Source organism: Manduca sexta, chromosome 21 (genome assembly GCF_014839805.1).
Source record: "Manduca sexta isolate Smith_Timp_Sample1 chromosome 21, JHU_Msex_v1.0, whole genome shotgun sequence".
Classification (NCBI taxonomy): domain Eukaryota; kingdom Metazoa; phylum Arthropoda; class Insecta; order Lepidoptera; family Sphingidae; genus Manduca; species Manduca sexta.
Window position 1 is genome coordinate 9,620,139 of NC_051135.1, and position 21,644 is coordinate 9,641,782.

The 21,644-nt window shown below is 34.2% G+C and overlaps 1 protein-coding gene across 1 annotated transcript in view; it reads right to left on the bottom strand.

Annotated features, from left to right (window-relative positions):
* Window positions 1-5,921: 5,921 nt before the first annotated feature.
* The window catches only part of LOC115440168, a 103,564-nt gene continuing 87,841 nt past the window's right edge, over window positions 5,922-21,644 (bottom strand). The window contains exons 3-6 of the mRNA XM_030164362.2: window positions 16,576-16,711; window positions 11,485-11,618; window positions 10,232-10,433; window positions 5,922-7,916 (exon numbers count right to left, since the gene is read on the bottom strand). Of these exons, the coding sequence (XP_030020222.2) occupies window positions 7,738-7,916; window positions 10,232-10,433; window positions 11,485-11,618; window positions 16,576-16,711 (651 nt within the window). The 3' untranslated portion in view covers window positions 5,922-7,737. The remainder of the gene's footprint in view (window positions 7,917-10,231; window positions 10,434-11,484; window positions 11,619-16,575; window positions 16,712-21,644) is intronic.

Genomic DNA, 21,644 nt, shown 5'->3' on the forward strand with positions numbered 1-21,644 from the left:
TACAAATCGTTCTAATCATAATTACATTCTACATAAAGGAAAGCCGGCAGAATTTGGGTTATATGAACACTTCACAGCTACTTAAGATCCTACTCAAGATGAGATTGATTTATTGATACGGCGTTTTCTTCTTCACGCTGACCTAATACGAATCAGCAAATTTCATATGCCTTCGGAATTCTTTTAGGGAATCCTTATGTGTATAGGTTTATACACGACGTTTCCCTCCACTGTTGTAGAAAGGGATAATTGACAGACGTACTCAAGTTCGCAAAGATTGGCGGTGTGTGCCTTGGATTTAGAACCTGTTAGCTTTCATTTTGCTGTCCGTTCCATTCCCGACTGAACTATCCTTCCTTCTTATGAATGTGTGGTCTCCTCCACTATATGCTCTTGAGTAGTGGAATAAAACAACAAAGTATACAGTAAGTACAACACAGCACACTGGAGACGTCCGCACTGCGCCGCCGCCGGCCTGGAAGTGTTGCGTTACCCTTGAGCTGAGCTCATCTTTATTACCAATACATCACAGGATGTATTAGTTATTGTACCTAATTGTGAAGCCATTTCATTCATTTTGTTAAAACCCACCACAGTGTCGCACGGGATTGTAGCACGTACTGAGACCTGGCTGTGTATATCCAGTTCAAACATGCCGGCTTAGTTGTGTCGACTGGCGAGGGATGCTCATATCGTCAGTCGACTTTCTATCTAGAAAATACTCCACTTACCCTCAGGTGCAGTGGCGTCACTTTTGCGTGCGTTTATAAAAAAATATTTAGTCGGTATCTTCCCTATGAGAAATCGTATAAGTACTAATAGTATTTTTATCTAGACCCTTTAAACACCAGTCAGTAAAGACCTACCTTCAGGATTTTGAAAGAACTGATGACGCTTTTTTAATCCCTCTGTGAGTGTCCTTGCAATTCGCATTTAAAGTTCATGAACTAAGTGCATCTTCAGAATCAAAATCATTTATTTGTCAAACATAGGCATATATTAAAGAACTAGCTGACCCGGCGAACTTCGTACCGCCTAACAGTCAATGTGTGTCCTGTTACCTTTTAGCTGAACTAATTTAGGCTTTGATGAATGTAATACAATGATACAATATAATAGAAATATAAAAGTATTTTATTATGATGAATGAAGAACGATGATGAATACATACAGAATGAGAATAAAAATTAAAAAATAATAATAATTAAGTACTTCAAACACATGTCAGAAAAAAATGATTGAAAACTGTGTTGTGCAGATTGGGATACACTCCAATAATGGCAATTTCACGTTACCACTAAGGCAGCACAAACCAGGCGTTTCACCAGCAAACTTCAATGCGCCACAATACTGGCAAACAACGTTCATTGGACTAATGCAAACTAAACGATGCAAGCTGTAGTCGATGGTGCAATCATATAGAAACGCTGCCCGATTCAAATCAATACTTGAACCATTTCTTCTTGCACTTCGAAGATTATTCCTCTGTTCATCTGAACGATAAGCTCGACGATTTCTCGTTTCTAACCTAGCCGTTTCACGGGCTGCCTCTCTTTGCTCTTGTCTTTGAGAAGCACGAATTGAGGCCCTTCTTTGCTCCATACTAACGCGGCGCTCTTCTCGTGCAATTTCTCGTTCTTCATCAGATAATTGACTCGCGATATTCCGTTGCCTAATTGCATTACGGCTCCGCTGGGAAAGATTAGATCTTCTAGGACGCGGCATTGTTATTAATAGTAATACTGAATATGCACTCGCACAAAACCACATAAAATCACCAAATATAATAACAGTGACAGACAATAGCTTATCAAGAAAAATCATGGACAACCTATAAAAAGACATTTACTCTTTTGTTAACCTGTAGAATAAATCTTAGGTATTATTCCGAGCTATTTTGGATTTTTCTCGATTTGTCTATACACTTCTATTCGAGATGGTCCCTCTCTCCTCTACCCTATTTCTTTTCTTCTCTTACCATTTACAGCTAATATGCGTATTGTTCTTTTTTTCTAAAAAATTGAATAATTAATAAATAATTTACACAAATTAATGTCTAAAACAAACAAATATAACAGTACCTAAACTTTCGAGACATTTTATACAAAATACATTTCTGAACGCACACATAAATAGTTGTTACAGTATTTGACAGGATTGGACAACAAATGTTTGACATGTAATAAACAAAAATGAGCATTTATTGAAACTATTAAGTATTATTACAAATATCGAGTTTTCATTGTTTTTAAGATGTATTCTGCTATTCGGGGCGGAGACAATTCCAACGAATCAATAACCATGAAAATTGGTTCAGCAGATCTCGAGTTATAAGTGTTGTAACAAACCCGTATTTGTTTTATATATATAGATTAAAACAAATAAAGTAGGGCTCCATGATTTGCCATTAACGCGTACAAATATAAGTTTGTTCAATTATATTATTCAATATTTAAAATTTAATTAATTTCTAGTACAATGAGATTATAATATATATAAAGGCAGTCCACAGATAGACAAAGACTCACGTCCTGACATCGGGTTTACTGGTTCCGTTTAGGGGCGTCGTCAGCTCCTTCAAGTGCGTATAAGTGCGTATAAGCTCTAAGCACATAAAAACAGCTATACACACGTCCTGACATCGGGTTTACTGGTTCCGTTTAAGGGCGTCGTCAGCTCCTTCAAGTGCGTATAAGTGCGCATAAGCTCTAAGCACATAAAAACAGTAATACACACGTCCTGACATCGGGTTTACTGGTTCCGTTTAAGGGCGTCGTCAGCTCCTTCAAGTGCGTATAAGTGCGCATAAGCTCTAAGCACATAAAAACAGTAATACACACGTCCTGACATCGGGTTTACTGGTTCCGTTTAAGGGCGTCGTCAGCTCCTTCAAGTGCGTATAAGTGCACATAAGTTCTAAGCACATAAAAACAGCTATACATACATCCTGACATCGGGTTTACTGGTTGCATTTGAAGTGCCTCTCGTCAGCTCATTGAAGTGCGTGCATAAGCTCTAACATAAAAAATAGCTGTATTACTGTGTTACGCGGCTCTGAGTATAGGTTTTGGAAACAATGTACCCAGTGTAGGTGTGTCGTTTGTAGTAAGAGTTATATTGTTTCAAAGAGATTTTTTTCTGTCTATGCAATAGTGCTGTACGAGTAAAGCGAGGGTGCAATGTGTAATTAATAAGAGAGTATTGAGTTTTGATAACTTATTTAATGTCTCTCACCAATTAATGTTTGCTAATTTTCGTCACTCTTAAAGTTAAGGTTTAATGTTAAGTTAATGTTCAATGTTAAGATAATGTTAGATTAATGTTAAGATACCGAGGACTGAACCCGACTGCCCCGGTAATCGGTTGTTTTACAACTACAGCGCTATTGCCAAATACAATTTTTATGTAAATGCGCCGCGTCCATTTATGCTAAGGTGTTCGGTCATATTACCCGAACAAGTGCAGTTCGTGATACAGGTTCTTTTTGACATTGTGTTACTAAAAATAGATGTTAAATCTAAATTTTGACTGTCACAAGGAATCGAACTTAGCACTCACACTATTGGCTACAATACACCAACTGAGCCATTAATGTATGTACCGAGGTAAAAATGTAATAAAACTACAACAATATTTTTAAAAACCATGTTTATTTACATAATGATAGACAATAAAAATCTTTGGATAAGCAATTAACAATAATTCGTAATTTTAACATTATAATTGCCGAACGTGTTTTTAATGAAAAAATAGCCGTGTCATTAAAAAAAATATATTTATAAGTGCTTTAAATAAATAAATTGAATTTAGTGTAAAGTGGAAGATGTAAAGATAAAAAAGGGAAGGTAATCAATTAAGAATCTTAAAGTAATAAGATTGTGGTTTAAAGCAATAAAGTATGGAATTCACAATAATTTTAAATGCATTTTTTGTATGACTTGCTCGTCCTGGTGCCAAGTTCCAAATATTTTAAAATTATTTAATTAAAATGTAGTGTATTTTATGCGTCAAATAGAATCAATAAAATATTATCAGAAGTATATAAAACAAAAATCATATCTCGAATATTTTTACATTTTAAAATTAAATAAATAAATAAATAAAGATAATTGTAAATAATGAACAACAGAAGAACGCAAACCATTACTACAAATAGAACACACCTACATAATATTGTTGTAAACAAGCTTAACGATTTGTATTTGGAACATCTAAAATTTAAATATATAGAATTAATTAAAAAGAAATAATTAATAACCTTCATAATATAATCAAAGCTATTTACCTTTCACTGTTTTGAAATTCGAATTTCGAATTCTTTATTCAAACTGTTCTTAAAATGGTTCCTGTGATTAGAATAGAAATTGAAGTCCAGGCGAAAAGTAGCTGTCAACCATATTAATATAGTATATTATGTTTTTGTATGTAAACATAATATAATATTATAATTATATTATGTTTTTGTATGATCCCCTTATAACATAAGCTTATCACAATCTTGTTACTATTAATAAACAACATATAATGCCTTATAAAATATTTTTATTTCGATGTATTAATCATAAAAACTATGAAAATTCTGAAACATGTTTTCCGAACCTAACTACCTATACATTACGTGCCTATAGATAGATTAGGAAATATTTACAAATGCTGCGCATTTCTACCAATGTTTTTATAATAGTACTGCGACTTACATTCATATTTTCTTATTTTAAACAGCTTATTTCAATATATCAGGCCGTAAAGTTATTTGGAGAAAAAAAAAACATAAATTAAATATTTCTAATAAAATAATACATAAAATTAATACATATATGATAACAACTACAAGCACAGAAAATTAAAAACATTTCTCATTATCAATTCTTCTCATACCGTTCAGTACGCTTTCACAAAACAAAATCCTTTAAAATTTTTAATAAAAACGCAATAGTTAAAATTTAAAATTCAACATTATTTTTATACAAAATAAAGTTTTGTTTTCGATGTAACATTTTAAATACATCAAGGAATGAAAAAAAAAATCGAACGATAAGAAATATCCACTTTATTTTTTTTTATTTTATTCTTTGTTATGGACAGATCTAGTAAATTAATTAAGGTTCGTATTCAGAAACGTTACTGAGGTGCGGCGCAACCCTATGATAATAAGGTTATCAATGCTTTCGGCATGATAGGCTCAGTATGTAGCCAAAGAGACGTTGCGATTAGCTAATATTGAGATTACTTTACTTCGAAAAGAAGGTATTCCTTTTTTTTTCTTTTGGATGTGGTATAGGAGATATAATTTTACATCCTTTCATTTTTAATTATTTTAGAAGACAATAACTCAAGAAGTGGAATGGCATTTAGCGCATCTATTTTATAGATTATAAAAACTATTTCTAAGTAAGTTGTGTACTTAGTCAACCCTAATATTTCACAGTTAGGCTTTCTACACACAAATGTTTGGACGTGGCGTTTTTATGCAGTTGGCAATAAGGTTGAAATTAAAGCAACTAACAATGAGATACAAGCCTACAATGATATAAGTTTTGTATGTTATTTTTAAAATTGAATGCCGACGCTAGCAAACCTTTACCCTTATGCTCATGCATAAAACCACCCAAAAATCAATAAAAACAAAATCACTTTGGATTAGAAAGCACTTCGTTATATAGTCTAGATTCATTCTGAGATATGATATTTTAGCATTATGATGAATAATGGATTTTTGGTCTAACAGCACCCTCCAAAAATATCTGAATATTTTTATATCTTTATGGGTCGAACATGTATGTCATTATCTACTATTTGTTTCATACTGACGTGACAAATTGACTTCATCAGAGCAGTTAATGGACTGAATGGTGAACAGTAGGACAAATACGATGCCAACTAATGCAGAAACGGTCATGGTTTCGAAAATTATGCCGGCCTATCTCATTAGTATCTTCTATAGTAGATTTTTAGCACGCATACTTGAATTTCGCCATCGGAGGGTGATTATTTTTTATGCGCATTAATATTTTTAATGTATAAATAAAAAAGGAAAAAGTAACATACAAATAAAAAGTAATAGAGAGATAATAATATTAGACCTGCACTAAGCCGCCGCTGGTGAACACGGACTTTAGACCTTAGTCCACAACACTGGCCTAATGCGGGTTGGTAGATATCACATACCATCGATTTTCGTGTAGAAAATTCTCATTAATGTAAGTTTATTGGTGGTAGGGCTCTCATATGTGAGAGAATTGAAGGACATTGTAGCCAGTGTAACTACTGGACATAATAAGACTTAACTTTTCATGTGGCAGGATGGAGAGCGCAGTGACATACCAAACAATACTTTCTGAATTTAAGATGTTAGATGGTGATTCTACTGTTTATGGGCAGTCGTATCGCTTATCAGGCGAACGGCAAGCTCGTCTCATCATTCAACGCATAAAAACAGTATTCCCCACGATATTTTCTTTCACTGTTAAAGCCAATGATAATTTATAAGTAATACACACGCGACTTCTAAAACTCAGAGGTATGTCTTCGGATATAAAACTGCGGACCTTTCTTTCTGCGTGTTCGTTCGTTATCGTGTCTTTTTGACCTTATCGTGAATTTTTATGATGAAAACGTTGGTCTAGTTACATACAAAATGTATCGCTTCGATCAGCATAAATTGAGTCTATGGAAGTTGAAACCTTGACCCTATCACTAAAAATAGGCAACTAGGAGGAAATATATTTCCTAGTACGCCTGGACACGTACAAAAAGGCAAAGACGGATATTTTGGCTGCTAGCCAGTTCGGTAACAGAATGTTCGATTCCGAGTAGATTTTCAATACTCATTTGGCAGACAGGCGTGGCGATTAGAACTTTTTGACATATTTTGGTGAACTTTAGTCAGTGTTCATCGGAAATGCTATATATTTCTTTATTTACACACACAATTTATTCTAGTTCCATATTTAGTTTTGCTTATAACGGACAATCTTTGTTCTCACTCATCATAAAAAGGAATATTTGTGAAAAAGTAAGCTTTATATGTTGGTTAGAAGTAAACGGAAAGACCGCTGTACGATTTAGATGAAATTTGGCCCATGGACAACACCATGCCCTAATTTCGATTGTTTATATAGCTGTGAAGTTCATGATAACCTAGTTGAGAATAGTACGGTCTACCGATACGGATATCCATGGGTTCGAAACGCCACATACATACCTCTGAATGTTCGAAGTAATACGTTCGTCTTTAACAATTATCTTTCAGTTAATCAATCAGGCTAGTTGTGAGAAGTAGAGTTGTGTGGAATGGACTGCCGAGACGAATGTCTGCAGGTTCAAATCCCAACGGCACACATCTCTCGCTCTGATATAATTATGTGTGTATTCTTTATGAATTATCGCTTGCCTTACGGTGAAAGAAAACATCGTGAGGAAATCTTCATACCTGATAATTCTCCAAAAAGAATTTCGAGAATATGTGAAGTCTACCAACCCGCACTACCACATAACTTCTTAGTAGAAGAAGAGGCCCGTGCTCACTAGTAAGCAGTATAAATTATAATACAGGGCTATTATTACATAATTTTATAAAAGGGTGCTACAATAATTAAGGAACATTTGTAATATGGAAAGCTTTTAAAGCGAGTGAAGTGGGAAGAAACACTAATAATGATGTAAAAAAATATTACGATGCATCAAACGTCTGTGTGTAGAGGCCATAAATTCGTACATTAATTTAAAACTACACGCTCAAGCGCCAAGAAGAGACTTCATTATGGATTCCGGGACTGTTTCTTCCTGGTCGTAGCTGTCGTAGTCTGTCCACTCGAAGGTCTCGTAGTCTTGGCCCATCACCACCATGGGCAGTAGGAACAGCAGCAGCAGGAGGATCCAACTAGGAAACTTCGATGAACTTCTGTTTAGTGTGACTGGAATTGTAAAATGCTTTGTTAGTACTCGGCGGTATTTTCGACATAATTTTTTAAGGATTTGTAGGGGGATTGGGAGACATATTAATAGGTTAGTTACCCAACATTTATTATACACAGAATGCAAGGTAGATTGTGGGTGGTTACCGTCACATAGATCTATACGAACAAACTTTATAGAACATTATAATTTTATCTTCTACCTCCTCCTTATTATGTTTTAGATTTTAATTAAATATGTTGTTAGTGATAAATACTATGTTCACCTCTTAGTAGCACAAATATCAGATGCTGTACCTTATCGCTTTTTTTGTTTTGAATGATGTAATATGTAGTGCTATTGATGTACCTTATTACAAAAAAATAAATAAATAAACTTTGAAATAAACAAAAACTCCTTCTATCAGTGTTTCCCAAGCATTAACACCTGTCCTTTCAAGGAAGTTTAAAGAGTCCTCATATCCTAGTAGGCAACACCTTGTCTATCCTCTTGGTAATGCTATAGCCCACGGGCGGTGAATACTATTCACCATCAGACGGACCCTTTGCTTGTTTGGCTACTACGGCAATAACTAGAAAATGTGTCTAGTTGTGCCTCATCTATATTTCTTATTTCACATCTTGAATACCATTTATGATAGACTTTGGGTCTCATCAAACGCGCCAATTGTATTTCTTGACATTTAGTTTAATAAACGAACTTTAATGTAGCTACTGAAAAGAATAAACTGCTAGGGTAGCTACCCCAATCCTTTGTTAATTTTCTCACGGTAAAAAACATTAAGGGCGAACCCAAATTTGGGCGAAGTTAAATAAAGTTGTTTACATACAAATCGAAAATTAACGCCATGAGCTATTTAAATTAAAAGGTACCAAGTATTCAATTACAAAACCCCTCGGTGAATCCTCCCCTATTGCATTAGACCTGTTTGATTTACTAATTGACAGCAACCCTTCTGTTTTGGTTTATTCTCAGCTTTATTATATTTATGTCATTATCGTTGGACTGCCTCGGTACCGTAGTTGTACTGCATGCGCGGAACGGCAGCACTCTGAAGTCCTGGGTTCGAAACCCTGGTCGGGCAAAGTGATGTTTGGGTTTTTCTGCTCAGTATCAGCCCGGAGTCTTGAATTTATGCCCGAAATGGCGATAGGCTCGCCCCCTATCACATCTTGGTATGGAACACACTTGGCGAAAAGTGGGTGCCTTGGTTGCGCTTCTGCATATCCCTTTGGAAATAAATGCGTGATGTGGCTGTCTTTATCGTTGGAAGCCGTTTACAATAAACGAGCTTAATGTTAATCTTGGATCTGATACCAAAAATAAACTGATCTAAATGAGTCATTTGTAGGCTTATTAACAAACCATATTCTGATCAATTTTTGCGATGGATCAAAAATAGCGTTTGAAATCGTTCAGTGAACACGATCGTAACTTTATATTTGGACTACTCTTTCCGAACATCAAGAATATATTCATCTTTTTTATTAAATATCTAGTTAGTTTTTATAGATCTCATTTTATAAGTATCTATATCGCATCAGTTTTATTCTTAAATTATTGATATTACATAACATTGTATAAATCACATTTTTATGCTATATTTACTGGCAGATATGTTCATATTTTGTATAATCCAGATGATACTAAATATAGTTTTTAAATATAAACTTCCCTATAATTTTGTATGTTAAATGCATTCGTTCCTAAATATCAACAAAATTTCTGCAACATTTTAGATCTAGAGCAGACCTCTTGTACTTCAATGGCCTCCTTCACTCAAATAAGACTCGTCAGGTCTTTGGCAGACTTCAATATAGCGTATTTTATCAAGATAAGGTTTGTAGTACCATCGTTTACGTATTCAATGGACGCAGTGACGTAGTTCTTCGTGATTCTTCGATACAAAAACGGAGTCTAGATTTTATTAACACTAGGATTATATGTGTTTGTTGGCGAGTTGTTTGCAACTTTATTTGCCTTTCTGGTTATGATTTCTTTTAAGTTATAATTATTTTCATATTATGTATTTTAGGATAATCAATGAGACCTTCGACTACATAATATACCCGTTAAACTTCTTGTCCATTAGTGTCTTTATGAGTATTATAAGGCAAGTAACACAGAAGGTGTGTTTAGATTTTCCGGGTTCTATACTATTTGCTTTTTTTTTATTTAAAATCCATACACCCAGGTCTATCTGTCTGGGTGCATTCTTTAATGTTAAAGGAAACAGAGTATGAATGGACAATAATGGAACTATTTTTGGGTTTGCGTATTACATCAAATTTGTTTATTTAGCCATGACACTTACTCCGCTCAGGCCTGGGATCAGTGTCAGGCGTGAAGAAATCCAAGTTAGCAGATCGTTTGTACACTTGGTATACGCTCGCGACACAAGCGACGCGCAGACGGTCACCTACGAAGAGGTCAGGAGTGACTTTCACGTCAGCCTTCACGCTGGTCCACAGCAGCCCGCTCTCCGACGGATGCAGGCTCGTTTCTGATGAACGGATCTGGAATTGAGAATAGGAACTGTTATTTGAATTTCATTTGATCTTTTTTGGAAAATTTATTTAGTGAGTGTGCTGATTAGGAAACTTTTGCACGTCGTTATTCTACATTAGAAATGAAATCAGTTTACTGCTGCTTCAGAAATGCTTACTTATTCCACTAAAAGCACTGACGCATACCATATCGTATAATATTTAGCAATGTGATTTAGCATCTGTTGGTGCTAGGATATCCTATAAATCTGGAGAGATATAAAATATATATTTTATATCCGCCCGGATAGCGACCACCGTAAACAAGGCGTTAAAACCCAAAAAGTAGTGGCCGACGTCTAAGTGTGTCGCGTTCCAGGATCAGTCTGTGTGTATCCGGTTTCAACAGACCGACATAATTGTGTCAACCGCCGAGGGGTACACATCTTGCGCCAGTCGACATTCTATTGAACGCCAACCCACTTACTCACTCACTCATGTGTAACCATTTTTGTATGAAAAATCTCCTCATAATATATAGACTGCCTCGGTGGCGTAGTGGTATTGCATGTCCGGTACAATAGCGCTCTGAGGTTCTGGGTTCGAATCCCGGGTCGGGCAAAGTGATATTTGGGTTTTTCTGCTCAGTATCAGCCCGGAGTCTGGAATTTGTGCCCGATATGGCAATAGGCTCGCCCCCTATCACATCATGGGACGGAACATACTTGGCGAAAAGTGGGTGCCCTAGTTGCGCCTCTGCATACCCCTTCGGGGATAAAATGCGTGATGTTATGTTATGTATGTAATACTATAATAACTATCTAAGATAAGATAGCAAATATGTATGACATGGGAGTATTCTCTAAAAGTACTAATTCCACTAATTGTTTCACTAGAGGAAGTTAGATTATTACCGAGTTTGTTACTTTAATTATCACAGCAAAATACTATAGTAAGCACAGCAAAAATAGTCCATCAAACTACGTATTATAGTTTCAAAATCAATTCTACGCTAACATTAATAAGTTTAGAGTTTAATATCAAATGCCAGTAAGAAAAACGTAGATAGTAAAGTATTTACCGGTTCCTCATTAATGTAGATCGTGAGGTTAGCAGCTGGTCGCGCTGGTGACGAGGAGCAGTTCGCTTGCAGCATCTCGCCAGGTTGGTAGCGGTCTTTGTCAGCCTTCAGGACCGGCCCGTGAGTGGGGAGGACTGGAAAGTAATAGGTTGGGATTATTGTTTGTGTTTTGTGGTTTGACGCGAATTGGAACTTAATGTCTGAGGTTGCAAGTAAGTATATAATGTAAATAGGGCTTGATTGACCTCACACGAGAGTGCAGGTTTTGACGCGATGAAACTAAATGACTTAGACTTTGGAGTATATATTTTTTTTCCTTTGTTGTAAGAACCAGCTTCTTAGCAGTAAATTATAATCTAGTCTATAAGACTAATAAGCAATACAATTCTAACTTAATTTTCTAAGTTTTAAGTTTACTACAACTAAGAATAATGTTCTAGGCTCTTCCTTGAGTCTGATAACATAAAAAAAACACTTTGTTCGTGTGTTATATATACTTAGCACTGACACTATTATTTGTTCGGTGTAACTATGCACTACACGTTATACTAGTTCGAAAGGTTTAGTTCTTTATAATCTTCGCACTAGCTTCGTGTTATCGAGTAGCTTGAGTGTTGCAGTTTATGTTAAAATGTTTTCCTTGAACTCACACAGAAGTGATCTAATATAGGTTGTTTTTGGAGTTGTCCCAACGCAAATTGTATACGTCATAATATTTGGAAAATCTAAATATTATATATGACATGATACTCTGTGATATGTAAAATAAAAAGCTGGGGGATCTCGTATTATTTACACAATAAGTAATATTTAAGTTATTATTATAGGTTTGGTAGTAGGTTGGTTGGTACAATTTTCTTTTAATACTTTTATTGTACCAAAATATAAATCTTTTTTCTTAAATATTAAATATAGAACTACATTTTTAGAGCAATCATAATTCAGCCCCGTTCGGATATAACTAGAAACCACGACGTCCGAAGAAATTGTTTACGGCCACATCGTACTTGATTTCAATACTCCAGAGTGCGTTCCAGAATATAAATGAGGTCCATTCCACAAAGCTGTTTTGCGTTCCACAGATGTCCCAGTGGGCTGATGTCGATATTTTACAAAATAACTTACCGAAGTTACGTGCGTGGAACTTTATTATGCAAAAGATCTGACCGAAATGTACGGTTTTGTGGTTTTGGGAGTCTGAGGTTCGGTAATCGAGTAAGTTGATTGATATATTGAAGTATTTAGTTATTGTGATAAATATACTAATATATAAAGCTGAATAGTTTGTTTGAACAGGCTAATCTGAGACTATTAAACTGATTTTGATTTTTTTCCACTAATTAAAAGTTAGATACCTTTTGAATGCTGTAGGCTACTTTTTATCCCGGGAAATCTCTTTCACGCATCCGGACCCGCAGGCAAAAACTATTTATAATAAGATGTTTTTAAAAACAACATTAATTGATTTGTTTTACAACAAACTCAGGAGGCGAACAAAGTTCGCTTTACGAGTGCTTATAGACAATAGCAACATCATCTAGAAATTAGAATTAGATACAGCACTTTCTCATCTCATCAGCCTACAACTATCCACTGCTGAACATAGTTCTCCCCTAGAGCGCGCCACGTTGCTCTCCTCTCCAATACAGCACTTTACTCTGACATATAATTCATTAAATGCCTTAAATACAATGACATCCAAAGTTGAATAAAACTCTTACTTCATAAAAATAAATCAGTGGTAACAACAATACTCGTAGGTATACAAAAGATTACTCACAAAATATAGTAATTTTGGTATTGAATTTGTAAATAAAATGACATACTTGCCTTCTTGAAAATAATATTTACCATAAGGTATTCTAGCCATAGATGTCAAAAAAAAGTGTAAGTTTCGAACAAATATAAATATGAATAAAGTTTATTTTTAATTTTACAAGCCCTAAGGCCTTTACTAATACACGAAGAGAAATTGCCGGAGCGATAACATGGTACTTTCAGTCAGAGATACACTTACATACATACAATAATAATAATAATAAAATAATAATAATAAAAACGTTTATTGTCAAAATTAAAACTATTACAGAAATAAAAAAAAAATAAAATAAAATCAAAACAATCTTACAAATAAAAATGGCAAAAGGAAGTGGCTCAGCTAACTGCTGTCTGAACTGTGAAACTCAGCAAGCGCTGGTTTTAAGCCATATACCCACTCTAAACTAAGAATCAGACTAAACCGGGTTTTTGGTGAAAATATTCGTTATCCATGTATAATTCTTAACACAATGTTAGCAGAACTAAAGAGCAATATGAAAATGACCATGTTAAATCAAATATATTTTTGCCCGACTTAGCTTTCAAAATCAAAACCCTAATCGCTTTCATGGTGTAAGAACAATGTCAATATTCCAGGCACTTAGCAAAATGCAAATTCTCTATGCCTATACCGGGACGAACTATGTAACGTTTCTAGAGCCATTAATAAATTCAACCTCTGAAGGAGTTATTTGATTTATTCATGACAGGCAACCCTTAGACTATTTACCTCGAATTGTTAGAGATATTTGTATAGGACATACCTTTGTTAGGTCTAGCGTTCATTACGATGTTACGTTATATTAATTACAGACGTATACAATATCCCCTTTACTACGAAATGTAGGTGTGCCTCCTATCAGGCAGTCCTAATACAGTTGGCGTATATAGGTAATACTGGAGAGGCAAAACAAAACATTTACGTACCATAAGCGTATTTTATATAGACACGAACGTCCATATAAACTATTTGTTCAAAATCTGAACTAAAATGGCAACCAAAACGTAACTTTTGTAATCTATTTATTCACTTGAATAACAATAAATGTTACTTATTTCACTAATATTTTTATTCACATCCAAGTTTGCACTTCGTCTAGCGTTTTATATTATGAGCGCCACTTCGTAGGTATATACACAGCCACCAGCATCAATATTGACACTATACTAAAATTAGTTTGAATGGATAACAGATCAATTCAGTTGAACACAGTGAATGTTCAGAACGCCAAATATAGTACGTAGTACATATATATCGATGTTTACGTTGTATTAAGGAAATATTATAATCTTTGTTAACTAAATCATACTTGTGGCGCCACCTAGTATGTTGCAATAATTGTCTTTATTCTCTATGTTTTCTGATCTGTCAAATATGTATCGTAAAAATGTCGTTAATTTATAATTAATAAATAAAATGTTTTTATTAAAAGTATCCATCCATCCAAGTTTCCCTGTAGCAAACTATTCCAACAGTACGTAAATTTTCTAATCTTGTATGCTTAGGGTTACAGAACCTTATACCTTAACCATATAGTCATTTTTTGTTTTATTTGTCTATTATATTCTTTACACAACTTACTAAGAAGTCGAAATAATTGCTTGATATTGTTATTTTTACGACTGCGGCTGTTTAAAAGGTTAACTCATAAATCGAGGTACAAGGCATTTATAATGATTACTTTGTATTGGACACAAGATCACACGTGTCTTTGATTGCACGTTTCAAATCTACAACAGACCCTATACTCCTCAGACTATCCGTAAAAAAAAAACAAAATTCTTTCCGAAACAAAATCATTTAAAATGTTTTGATTGTCTCTTTCCGGTTCCGGAAGCCCTTTAACCACTTCCAAAACAATCTAATACGAAACAATTTCCCCTAAAATAATAACGTCATTCTGAAATGATTTATAATCCAATTTTATACTGGGATGAATACACCGATAAATGAACAGAATGTTAATTTCCTTGGTCTTAACGGCTTCTATAAAATAACATTTTACGCACGTAATTTCTAACAAATTATTTCGATAACATCAAATGAACTCTTCAGATTTAAATTTCGAATTGTCTTTTTAATTTAGAATTATTATATTTTTTCTTTATTTTAAATTTAAAATTGGTTGATTTTAATATAAAAATGAGTCTTCATATCACACATATCATCTTACAAAACAGTTTTCATGTCTAAAATCTCCCAAAAATAATCCTTATTTCAGTCTTGTTTCGTGATGAAGCTACATGACTCTCAGTTCCATAACCCACAGAACCGTAACAAATATTTGCGGATTACACAAACATTTGTCTCTGCGTCGAGTAAATTCGCGGCTTCTCGTTCTGTAGCCGCCTCGCCGCTAGCTTCGCGGGAATCAAATAGACTTTGTAATATATAAAATTGATAGCAAGAATGTTAAAATAATTGCGTGCTTTTCATAACTAAATTAGGTACAATAAAACACGAGTTCTGGGCCAAGGGTACGAGCATTACCTAGTTTGAGCACCTTTCAAGTTACAATTGTTACATTTAATTTCGTATGTAATCTGTAATAATTTCAAAAAGATAGTAACATTAAGTTTGTACCAAAAATGTAATATATAAGGCAATATATTTTTTATTATATATATACTGATAAAAATGTTTCTATTAAGGTAGATTAAAACAGGTACTATCTTGTAGAGATTATTCTAGAAGAGTTAGCGCCTAAAAATTCCTGGGAGTGACATCAAAACGAGGGCCCTCAAAACCTTAATTGAGGTCCTCTTGCTATCTTGTTTAGTGTTAAGTTTGCAATGCAAAATGATGTCCGAAAATCTCCATTTTAATTTAACTTTTAATGAAGCCTCTAGTACACCTGACTTGGAATTAATCCACAAAGTTTGCGCTTCAAACAAGTTTTGTCAGTAAATGGTGGTATTTTTACAAATAATTTGATAACTGTTTAGACAATTTGATAACAACACTTAATATACTCTTATAAATTGCGTACCAAAGACTTAGTTAGTATATTTCGAGAAACAAAAGTGCAACATGTAAATTTATTACAAATTTTCTTAAAGATCGGTAGTGCAGTAGACTCGACATATTAAGTATTTCTAAATCAAATTTTATCATCGATGGTGAAGTCACTCGATTATCCAGAAATTAACCATCATAATTGAAACCAAATTGATAGATAAAACGCATCGTCAGTATTTAAAAAACATTAACTTATATCAAGACTGGTGCTTGGTAGGTAGAATAGAATAAAGAGAGTAGTGTATGCTCCTTACCAATAACATCAATGAATTTGGTGGCAATCTGAGTGGCGAAGGAAGGCGAGTCTGCCGTCACCTCGCAGCTGAAGTTGCCGGCGAGAGTGAGGTCCATGCGTCGCAGGAGGACCTGAGAGCCGTTGGACCTATTCATCTGGAAATAAGAGGTAAATTGTTAGTTGATTATTTATTTATTAATTTATTTATTATTAACGGACTGCTAGCGTATTGAAATTAAAAAAATACTGCTAGCGTAGTTTACAATTCAATTTAAATGCACACATGTATATAGTAACAGTCTCTTATGTAATTGTAACTCTAGTTACAAGCAGTCACAGCATGAGCCACAATATATATTTTCAACGTAAAACAATAATTACTCTAATTATGTTTAGTACAACAGCAACAAAATTACGTTAAATCTTATAACCTATTTATAACAAAAGAGAAAAAACAAAACATAAATAGTTAACATTCAGCGTTACTCAATAATTTACGTCTAAATTGTAATAATTTATCACCAAAAATGTCGACGTCATTACGAAAACCGACTGTTTATCTCGCTGAAGTCGTTGTATTGAATCCGCGTTACCTACTGCTATGTCTAAGGTTCGGATTCCGGGTCGGCCAAAGTGATATTGATTTTTCTGTTCAATAATTGCCTGGAATCTCTTTGTGCTCGATATAGCGATCGGTTTCTTATCGCCCGGGATTACAGAAGGTGAAATGTGGGTGCACTAATTGTCCCTTTACCTACCTCTTTGAGGATAAAAAAGCGCGTGCGTGTAGTTATAATGTTGCCTAATGAATCTTTAGATAAGGCGCGTAATTAGTTACGACTTGGGTTTGACACTTTGGTTTAAGAATAAAAACTAATTGTTATTTTAGCCGGCATTGGAATTTGTTGGCGGCTTAAAAGCTGATGTAAGCGACAATGATTTTAGAAAAATTGAACCTGTCTTGAAAAATTAAAGAATGTGCCCATTCTGGATGTGCATGAATCTCTATGTTGCAAAAATATGCAGCTCAGTTATCTTTACAACCGTCAATACAGTTCTGTAATTTTATTGTAATATAAAAAAAAAATAGTAAATGCAGATCTTATTACTTTCGAAAATGATGAAGTTTCCTAAAAAGTTTTCTAGCTTTGACGGTTAAAGTTGCCCTTACTGCCTCATCTTTAAAATCCATCATAGATATCAACCACCTTTTATTTTTTACCTTCATGGTGTAAATTTCGTCAACTTCCATATTAATTATAAACCTCAAGGCTGTACGGACAAGTAACATTTTCCATTAAGTTACATTCTGATAGGTATTGGAAGGTATTAAAAACGTTTAATTATATTTCATTGAATGGGATCTTTGAAAGCTAGCTAGCTCCTACAGCTCCTAAAGCCAGTTCAAGAAATTAAAAGTAGTTGCACTCAAGAGTATTCTACATATTCTTGAAATATTTTCCAAAACGAAGCAGTGATTGCAGAGATTTGTGCGTTCAAAAACAAAGAACAATGCATTCAGCTTTACCTGTTATCAAACCTAAATTTATTGCCAAATAAAATATTTAATTTTATTAGTTTCGCCAACAGTTTTCACATTTTTGCATTATGTTATAGCTTACTATACTGTTAAACTAAATTAGGTAAACATAACATGCATTTCAATACATAAGGTTTACTTTAAAATAATTAGGTAGCAGTTAAACATGATTTATAATTGGCCACCTTTTCACATTACTCTACTTGTGAAAACTTGTAAAGGGATTTCTTATTTTTATTTTTTGTTATTGTACATCCTAGCTGTAAGTTCTCCAAATTAATAACATAAAATAATAACCTACATAACAATAAACAAAAGATATAAATACACAAGTATATATAAAAACCATCTACAATTTCTGAGTCACGCCCAATAAAATTCCTTACATTTCTTAGAAATGTTTCGAGGATAGGTCAATAATCTGAATATGAAATATACAAAAGTAATTTCCGTCCAAACGGACATAATAGGATCTGAATAACATTATACTTCTATGAAATCCAGCTGATATTTTTATGGTAGGTCAACGTACTAAAATATATATCGGACTATGAAGTAAAATTTCCCTGGATGAGAATAGCAGAGGTGTGAGTTCGATCCAAAGGTAATTTAGATTCGGAAGTGTGAGAAGTGCTTGGAATTGAGACTGAGGCAAAGAATTAACTAAGGCCTAACAGCATTTTCAGGAAGTTGTTTGATTTTAGTATCGTTTGGTAACAACTACTATCTTAAATGTTCAAAATTTTGATTACAAAAAAAAACATTCACGTCGAATAATAACCTCCTCATTTTTTTAAAGTCGGTTAAAAAAACAATATAATCGCACACAAATTTTTAATAATAAGATTTATATAGTCACCCTAGGCTATAGGACTCCCAAAAAGGTTCTAAAAATTTTCAAAACACAAAACTAGCACACCAATTTCTCACCAAATGAAATGTGGCACGAACCCAATCTGACATGTCATGAACCAAATCAAAACAGGGTCGGAAATCCGCAGGTAATTGGAATATTCGATGCTAATGCTGTGTCCACAATGAAAATGATTATGCAACTCCATGATAGGGTAGAGCTATTTTTGTACAACTGAATCAGATTTGCACAAGCCTGGCGGTAAATTATTCAGTCATTAAAAGGATGAGAATGCTCTGATCTTTCAACCTGAGACATCAGACGTTATATCTCAAGATGTGAAGTACTGTACGGCTTGATTATTAAGACGGAGCAGTAAATGCAGATATTTTAACCATTATAGCTACCAGAAAACCTTGGAATACCGGTCACAAAAATCCACCCTGTATGCTTTGCTTTTAAACAATAATATGTTTCAGCAGTGTATAAGAACTGATACTGCTGACTGGCCTATAATATCTACCTAAACGGACTCTCATACATAAGACTTATTACCTAGTCATCAACCTTGAAATAAAATTATTTTACGGATTTTATCGAGGCTATTTACATTATTTTCTTTTGACGTTTCGAAGACTTTGCAGCCTACGTCACAAGGCGGAATATTTAAATAATCGCAATAACATCCGTAAAATAGTTTTATTACAATGTATTACATTAGCATAAACATAAGAAATCATTATCTCTAATCAACCTGTTCGATAGAATAAAACTGATTGTAAAACGTATTATAATAGATTTACGATACACAGTCGACCCTTTGGGGCCAACGCGTCATATGTATAAACTACCTAAATGCATTACTCAGTTAGCATCTCTATTACCTAAATCATGATATTAGCAATCCAGCACAAGAGATTTGCATAATGAAATTCGGGATCACAAAACAGCTATAAAATTGTCATGAACTACGCTGTACGAACGCTGCGAGTGCACAAAAACATTTCATATTCAGACACTGTGAGTATCTATTCGTTTTCTTTATTGTTCGAGATAAAATAATTTATAGCTTACTTTACATTCGAGAATGTAAGGAACCGAACCGGGTTAGGTTTGGTTTTTCCTATAAAATATGTAATTCTTCGTAATTTATCTTTATTCATGTGATTTACAGATTCCGGTTGACTAACAAACATTATATTAATCATGAAAAATAGCACAGCTTATATACTTAATAAAATGTTTTTTATCGCATTTCTATTTGCTATACTCGTTGAATAAAGATTTTATTAACACCATTGACGTATATTTCATAGACACGATCATCCATATAAACTATTTGTTCAAAATCTGAACTAAAAAGGCAACCAAAACGTCACTGTTATAAGCTATTTATTCACTTGAACAACCAATAATTTTACTCATTTGACTAATATGTTTTATTCAAATCCAGGTTTACACTTAGACTCGCGTTTTTATATTATAAGCGCCACTCCGTACACAATTACAAGCATCATCATGACACCATACTAAAATCAGTTTGAATGGATGACAGTACAATTCAGTTGAACAAAGAGAATGTTCGGAACGCCAAATCTAGTGCGTAGTACATATACATCGATGATTAACACGCAATAGTCGAATCCTTATACCTCTCACGGTCAAACCTGTGGTCATATGGCTGCATTTAATCCCGAACAAGGCTTTTCATTTACGCTGTCATCAGGCCAATAAGGCGATTGGGAAAAAGGCGAATTAAAGGACCATGGGATTGAACATCTAATGACTAGGGCTGTGCAATGCTGAGCCCTTTCTTATTTGCTTTGAATGACGAGCCGAGCTTGCCGTTTGCTTGATGGTAAGCGATACGACCGCCAATAAACAATACAAACAATATCCAACACCTTAAATTACAAATTATTGTTTGGTATTACGCTGCGCTCGCCATCCCGAGACATGAGATGTTAAGCCTCATTATGTCCAATAATGACACTGACTACAATGTTTTTTGAACCGATTTTCATTCGATATTCTAAAATATAGGATATTGTATATATAACTCCAGTATCAATAAAATAAAAGTTACAGATAAAAGTATGTCAATGACCCGAGCATAACATAACAAAATACTGTTCATAACCCAGATTTAATTTCATAACAAAAAATCCAAATAGAAACGCTCGGAAACAACGAAGCGAATCCCAAGATATTATCTCCAAACCGCACTTAGCCAAAACGATGAAATCAGTAAGCTTTACACCCTTCGAAAACACTTAAATTGGCAAAAAGCTCATTTCAGGCTTGAACACACAGATAATAAAAGAAAAGGACTATGGTATAGTGCCACAGTGGGAACAGGGCCGAATCGTTTTCAGTGTATCGATTCAATCTACCGAAGTGAGGGAGTGAATTTCGTCGAGTTTTTGATCTTCGCAAGAATTCCCTTTTAGGATTCTGTGGACGACGGTCCGCAGGGAATTGTGTGCGCGACTGCCTCTATAGGAAATTGTAGAAGATATCGAGATATTACTAGTGAGTTAAGTTGATGAAATTACCGTGTATAATTCTGCCGAGGTGAGGTGGCAGTAAGTCAAAGACGGCCAATTTTTATTACTGATTTGGAATGTGCGGTGAGCAAATGTTTTACCTATCTAGGTTTCATACATCTTAATCATAAATGCATTTTCTTGTTTGA